The sequence below is a fragment of the Gekko japonicus genome, unplaced genomic scaffold (assembly GCF_001447785.1).
Source record: "Gekko japonicus isolate JY-2015 unplaced genomic scaffold, Gekko_japonicus_V1.1 scaffold1539, whole genome shotgun sequence".
Lineage (NCBI taxonomy): Eukaryota > Metazoa > Chordata > Lepidosauria > Squamata > Gekkonidae > Gekko > Gekko japonicus.
This window is the reverse complement of record NW_015165288.1, coordinates 260,724-267,713: the sequence shown is the minus strand read 5'-3', so window position 1 is coordinate 267,713 and position 6,990 is coordinate 260,724. Positions and strand designations below refer to the sequence as shown.

The following is a 6,990-nucleotide window of genomic DNA, read 5'->3' as shown; positions in this document are numbered from 1 at the left end:
CTTGGCCTCCGTGCCCCGTCCACTGGCTCTCCAGGGCAACCTGTAGGCCACTGTGAAACGGTGCTGGACTCGATGGACCGCTGGTCTGATCCAGCAGGCTCTTTAACGTTAAATTTGAAACCAGAGGCATCCCAACCCGTTCAGTTCACACAAGGAATGACATCAGTAGCCACATATTCCTACGTGAACATCTGAATGTGGCATAATAGCAGCCCTCTTCTGTTATGTGTACAGACCGGCACTCCTGGATTGGGTTCTAAGAGGCTGGTCTCAGCTAGATGGCAATCCAGCTTCTCTCAAGCCGTGTGCCTAGATCTGTAAAGCAGGGGGCGCCATGGGGCTTACCAATGTCTTGGTGCCTCCTTTGCTGCTGGTATAAAAGGTAAAGGTTCCCTTGCTTGAAAGCCAGTCGAGTCCGACTCTAGGGTTGCGGTGCTCATCTCCGTTTCAAAGCCGAAGAGCCAGCGCTGCCCGAAGACATTTCCGTGGTCATGTGGCCGGCATGACTAAACACCAAGGCGCATGGAACGCTGTGACCTTCCCACCGGAGTGGCACCTATTTATCTACTTGCAATTTCTTGCTTTCGAACTGCTAGGTTGGCAGAAGCTGGAACTAGAGACGGGAGCCCACTCCGTCATGCGGCAACCCCGGTCTCGAACTGCTGAACTACCGACCTTCCACAGCCTGCAGTTCAGCGTCTTAACCACTTGAAATGCAAAGTGTCTTGAACAAGGAACAAACACATGGCTTTTGAGCCACTCCCTACCAGTTGACGTGGGTGGCAAGGCCCAGAGGTTATCCTGGACTGACACATCACAGCCATGTGCCTTTGGCTTAGCCTCTGGGCTTGGGGGAAGGGGAGCTTGGCTTGGGACCTCCCATCCATTTGCAATTACCCCCTGCCTCTATGGCCACAGGCTGTGTGGCTGTGCTGCTTTCTCAAAATTCCAAAAGTGGCCGCAAGGCTGAACAAGCCTGTTGTAAAGTGTCTTTTCCCTATAACATATATTTCCCAGTGCCCTGACCTGGCTAGCCCGATCTCATCAGAACTTGGAAGCTAAGCGGGGTCGGCCCTGGCTAGTATTTGGATGGGAGATGCTCAAGGAATACCAGGGTCAGGATGCAGAAGCAGGCAATGGCAAATCACCTCTGAACGTCTCCTGCCTTCAAAACCCCGCCTCACTTCGCAGTCACGTTGCTCCCCGGCGTCTACACTACTGTGTGCCGGAGGTTTAATTTGTTTTCTCAGTTTGCGCATGCGCATAGGCGTTTATCCGTAGAATGGGGGGCAAAACTACCATGGCGCATGCGCAGAACCACCAGGGCAAATCAGTCCAACCCCTCCAACAAAAAGACTTCCTTTTAAACGTTTGACCCGAAAATGGCCTCCGTGAGATACTGAAGTCATCTAAACTCTAAAACAAGTGAATGTTTAAATGTCGGTTTTCTAAACACGGTAGTGGAGCTCCGCCTATGCGCACACCGCCAACGCTAAAAAAAATGGCGGGCGCGAAAAGCGGAAGCCTTGGGCAGCTTTCGAGCGGGGAGGGGGTTTAAACCGGAAGTGGCTTGACACCGGAGCGAGCAATCTCACGGGGAAAATGCAGCTTTAAACGGGAGAGCTGAGAAAACACCACTTTGGGACTTGGTAACAAAATACTCCGGGTTAAAGCGGTTTTGAGCCGGAAACTGACGGCTGGGGACGGGAGGCAGATGTTGACTGTGTGATCGTGCACATTGTGTAATCGTGGACATTTCATCAATACCATGGTCCCATTTGAATGATTAAATACGGGGTTGGAATCAACAGAATTACTTGACACCTAATCTTTATTATAGCATTTTATTATGCTGTAGCAATATCCGTTTTCAACCGAGGAGTTGTAAAACTAAAGCCATAAACTACATATTTCTTTCAAGAATAGCCTTCCTTGTGTTTTTTTTAAATTAAATTGGAAGTTACCGTGGATTGAAATGTACTCAAAAGGCACAAGGTTGACCTCAACAGGATCCCTAGACTCAATGCATATTTTATTTTATTTTATTTTATTTATTTATTAGATTTTTACCCCGGCCGAGGCCGGCTCAGGGCAGCTTACATAAAAAACAGAGTAAAATTCCAACAGTATAGTTTAAATATATAACATCTGTTAATACAATAACACTTCTTAAAAACCATAAATATAGTAATATAGTAAAGTGCTAGTACTTAATTTCCACACCTTACAGTCAGCTCGTTGATCTTCTTCAGTTGTCCTGGGCAATTAACTCCAGCAGTCATTGAAAGACCCAGGGAATCAGGGCTTCTCCTATCATACACCAGTTTGGTGTAGTGGTTAAATGCGTGGACTCTAATCTGGGAGAACCGGGTTTGATTCTTGCACCTGGCTGGATGACCTTGGGCAAGCCATAGTTCTGATAAGAGCTGTCCTTGAAAAAGAGCAGTTTCTGTCAGAGCTCTCTCAGCCCTACATACCTCACAGGGTGTCTGTTGTGGGGAGGGGAACGGAAAGGAGTTTGTAAGTGCTCTGAGACTCCTTCGGGTAGTGAAGGGCGGGGTATGAATCCAATCTCTTCTCCATAGGCTGTCAAAGGTGGAAGAGTTTGGGATTTCCCCCTCCATGTTACCCTCACAACAACCCAGTGAACAAAGTTTGAGTCCAGCGGCACCTTTCAGGACAACAAAGTTTTATTCAAGGTATAAGCTTTCGTGTGCAAGCTTATACCTTTTGGTCTGAAAGGTGCCACTGGACTCAAACTTTGTTCGGCTGCTTCAGAACACGGCTACCCACCTGAATCGTAACAACCCAGTGAGGTAAGTTAGAGTCCAGCGGCACCTTTAAGACTAACAAAGTTATATTCAAGGTGTGAGTTTTTGTCTGCAGGCACACTTCATCAGACAATGAAATGGAATTACAGATCGTAGTTGTATATATAGAGGGGTGTCTTGTCGAGCTGCGGTGGCTCAAGTGGTTAAGACGCTGAACTGCAGGCTGTGGAAGGTCGGTAGTTCAGCAGTTCAAGACCCGAGTTGCCGCATGACGGAGTGAGCTCCCGTCTCTAGTTCCAGCTCCTGCCAACCTAGCAGTTCGAAAGCAAGAAACTGCAAGTAGATAAATAGGTACCACTTCGGTGGGAAGGTAACACCGTTCCGTGCGCCTTGGTGTTTAGTCATCCTGGCCACATGACCACGGAAACGTCTTCGGACAGTGCTGGCTCTTCGGCTTTGAAACGGAGATGAGTAACACAACCCTAGAGTCGGATTAAACTGGCTTTCGAGCAAGGGAGACCTTTACCTTTTACCTTGTTAAATTAACATGCAAAATAGTGAAGGTATTTTTTTTAACAGATCAAGAGTGACAAGCGGATCTATTAAAAAAAACCAACTTCACTATTTTGCATGCTATTTTAACAAGACACCCCTATATACACAACACAACTATGATCTGTAATCCCATTTCACCGTCTGACGAAGTGTGCCTTGCACACCAAAGTGGACACCTTGAATGAAACTTTGTTGGTCTTAAAGGTGCCGCTGGACTCAAACTTTGTTCTGTCGCTTCAGACCAACACGGCTCCCAGTGCCCACCTTGTTCAACTCAGTGAGGTAGATTAGGCTGCGGGAGAGAGACTGACCCGTGAATGATCACTGCCAGGGCTGGCGGGGATTCGAACTCCGGTCTTCCCCGTTTTACCCCGCACACTAACTAAGGACTACAGCACAAAGTTTTTGTCCAGTGGCCCCTTTAAGACCTACAAGCTTTCAGACCAGTCCCCAACAAGGCAGCCTTACCTGGGAAAGTAATCCCCACTGCCCCCCGGGCCTAAGGTAAAGGTTCCCTTGCTCGAAAGCCAGTCGAGTCCGACTCTAGGGTTGCGGTGCTCATCTCCGTTTCAAAGCCGAAGAGCCAGCGCTGTCCGAAGACGTTTCCGTGGTCATGTGGCCGGCATGACTAAACACCAAGGCGCACGGAACGCTGTTACCTTCCCACCGAAGTGGTACCTATTTATCTACTTGCAATTTCTTGCTTTCGAACTGCTAGGTTGGCAGGAGCCCCGGGCCTTACTCCCGTGTAAACATGCACGGCCTCGCATCTCATGTCAGCGATCGGTGAATCCGCTTGGCTGGGGGTTTCCCCTCCGTCGATCTCTTCCCTCCCCGGCGCTTTAGCAGCCTGGGAACCCCGGGTCTTGCTGGGGATCCTGTGGATCTCTCCTCTCCAGCGAGAGATCTCCTCTTCTGCATCTGTGCACGATCGCCGCTTCTTTTTCTCCCCCTGGAGAGCCGCCTCTCGCTAGCCCCCGAAGCGCCCCGTTGCCGCCGTGGCCGCTAGACTTCCTGGAAAAGCCCCAAACAGGAAGAGACGCTGCGAAAAGTGACACGTGGACTTGGTATCTTTTGCAGCAGGGGAAAGCTCCCATCCCGGCCCAAAATTACCAGCCAGGTAGGATTCCGCGGCGGTGTAGCTGTCCTGGTGCGTCAGTCGTGTCTGGCAAGTTAGGTTGGGTGTCCCTCCCCCCCATAAGCATCCCAAATAGAGAAGCAGTCAGTAAAAGTACTGAGTGTAAAGTTTCACCCAGTTTTTTTCTCTCTCTCTGTTTACCTTCCGCTCCCCTCGCTCCGTTATCCTGGTCGCTGTAAGGCAGGAGAGACCAGAGGACTTTGGAAGGAATTACTCCGTCTGGGAGGGGAGAGGTCCAGAGTTGAATGGCCCTGGGTCCCGGGAAAACCGGCGCGCAGGTGTACGGAAGCGAGCTCCTCTCTCACCTCCAGCAGCCGCTGCAGCCCATCGCCAGATGTGCCCATCACCCTCACCACCCCGACAAAGGCATGAAAAAAGATGGATCCGGGGATGCATTTTGGTCCAGGTAAGGCTTCGGCAGTCGGTCTCGGCAACGGTGGCGCCAGGGGGGGTTTCTCTAAATGCCTTCCTGGAGTAAGCGTTTTTATTATATCCTTGGGGTTCTTCCACGGCGGTGGCTTTGAAAGCCGGAATTGCAAATGTAATGAATGGGTGGCTTTTTGAAAAGTTGGGTGCGCAGGTAGCTTTTGTCTGGGCTGCCTTTCCCCTTTGATGGAACTGAGTTTTCCGACGCCCCCACCCTTTCCTCAAGCGTGACTGGCTGTCTTTTGCTGTTATACTTTAGTCCGGTAGGACCTCCTTAGAGACCAAGAATAGTTTCAGGGTTTATAAGCTTTCAAGAGTTAATACTACTGGGTCTGACAGAGCTCTGCCTCTCGAAAGCTTATGGGAGCCAGTTTGATGTAGTAGTTAAGAGCGCAGACTCTAATCTGGGAGAACTGGGTTTGATTCCCCACTCCTCCACATGCAGCTGCTGGTGTGACTTTGGGTCAGTCATAAGTTCTGTCAGAGCTGTTCTCTCAAGGGCAGTTCTCGGGAGAGCTCTCTCAGCCCCACCTACCTCACAGGGTGTCTGTTGTGGGGAAGGGAAGGTAGATTGTAAGCCATTCTTCATTATACCTTTGGGTAGTGAAGGGCGGGGTAAAAATCCAATCTCTTCTTCTTCTTCTTCTGGGCTGAAATCTAACTGTTTGGTGTAGTGGTTAAGTGCACGGACTCTAATCTGGGGGAACCGGGTTTGATTCCCCACTCCTCCACATGCAGCTGCTGGTGTGACTTTGGGTCAGTCATAAGTTCTGTCAGAGCTGTTCTCTCAAGGGCAGTTCTCGGGAGAGCTCTCTCAGCCCCACCTACCTCACAGGGTGTCTGTTGTGGGGAGGGGAAGGGAAAGGAGATTGTAAACCACTCTGAGACTCCGAGTGAAGGGCGGGGTATATATCCGATCTCCTTCCTCCTCTTCGTCCTCCTCCTGCAGACCAACATGGCTACCCTCCGAAACTATCCTTTGTTGTGTGACTCAAGATTAGATGAATTACAATCATTGGTGTGAACTAGGGACAGAGGTCATTTTGGGGGGGATCGCGGGGGATCGCAGTTCCCCCGGGTGAGGTATGGGGGGCGGGGCACATGACGTAGCCCCGCCCCCTGCTTCCGGCTGCCCCGCTTCCGGCCCTCATTCAGCCAGGAGGAGGCAGGAGAAGAGGGAGGGTAAGTTGCTTCCTCCCTGCCTCTCCCCACCCCTGCCTGCCTGGGGCCAGGGAGGGCCTTCGCGGGGCTTCCTTGCACTCCTGCCGGCCTTGCAGGCCCACCGCCGGGCCCCTCATGGGGCTCGGCAGTGGAGCTGCAAGGCCAGCGGTGGTGGCCGGGACCGTTGGGGGCGGGGCGTGTGGCCTTATGACACACTTCCGGTCATGTCAGGGGGTGTGGCCTTATGACACACCTCCGGTGATGTCAGGGGGTGTGGCATATGCTAATGAGTTATGCTAATGAGTTCCCCCTATGTCTTTTTCTACGAAATGACCCCTGACTAGGGAAATACAAAACATGTAGCCTTCTGTGTGTATTAAGTGCTCTCGGGATGCTTCTGACGTACGGCGACCCTGTGAATGAGCTGTCTCCAAAACATCCTCGCGTCAACAGCCTTGTTCAGGTCTTGCAAACTGAGAGGGCCTTCCTTGATTGAGTCAGTCCATCTCATGTTGGGTCTTCCCCTTTTCCTGCTGCCTGCCACTTATCCCGGCATGATTGTCTTTCCCAGTGACTCTTGTCTTCTCATAAATGTGCCCAAAGTACAGTAGCCTCCCCTGAGTCATTTCAGTTTCTAAGGAGAGTTCAGGCTTGATTTGGTCTAGAACCCACTAATTTGCCTTTCTGCTGGTCCACATTATCCGTAAAACTCTCCTCCAACACCACCTTTCAACTGAATCAACTTCCTCCCTTCCAGCTTTCTTCATCGCCCAGCTTTCACACCCATACATAGGCCCTGTTCACACGGCAAAGTTGCCGTGGGAGAGGCACGGGAGTCCCGCGGATTTTCCGGGCGCGATCTCACCCCAACATCTGGGAAGCGCAGTGCTCCCGTGGCGAACCCGTGGCTCCCCGCCGAAGGTGCAGAGTTAAAAACTA

The 6,990-nt window shown here is 51.1% G+C and overlaps 1 protein-coding gene across 1 annotated transcript in view; it reads left to right on the top strand.

The window, feature by feature from the left end:
• The first annotated feature begins 4,418 nt into the window (after positions 1 to 4,418).
• SLC17A9 (solute carrier family 17 (vesicular nucleotide transporter), member 9) overlaps positions 4,419 to 6,990 on the top strand; it is a 52,518-nt gene continuing 49,946 nt past the window's right edge. The window contains exons 1-2 of the mRNA XM_015410332.1: positions 4,419 to 4,446; positions 4,645 to 4,870. Coding sequence (XP_015265818.1) covers positions 4,710 to 4,870 — 161 coding nt within the window. The 5' untranslated portion in view covers positions 4,419 to 4,446; positions 4,645 to 4,709. The remainder of the gene's footprint in view (positions 4,447 to 4,644; positions 4,871 to 6,990) is intronic.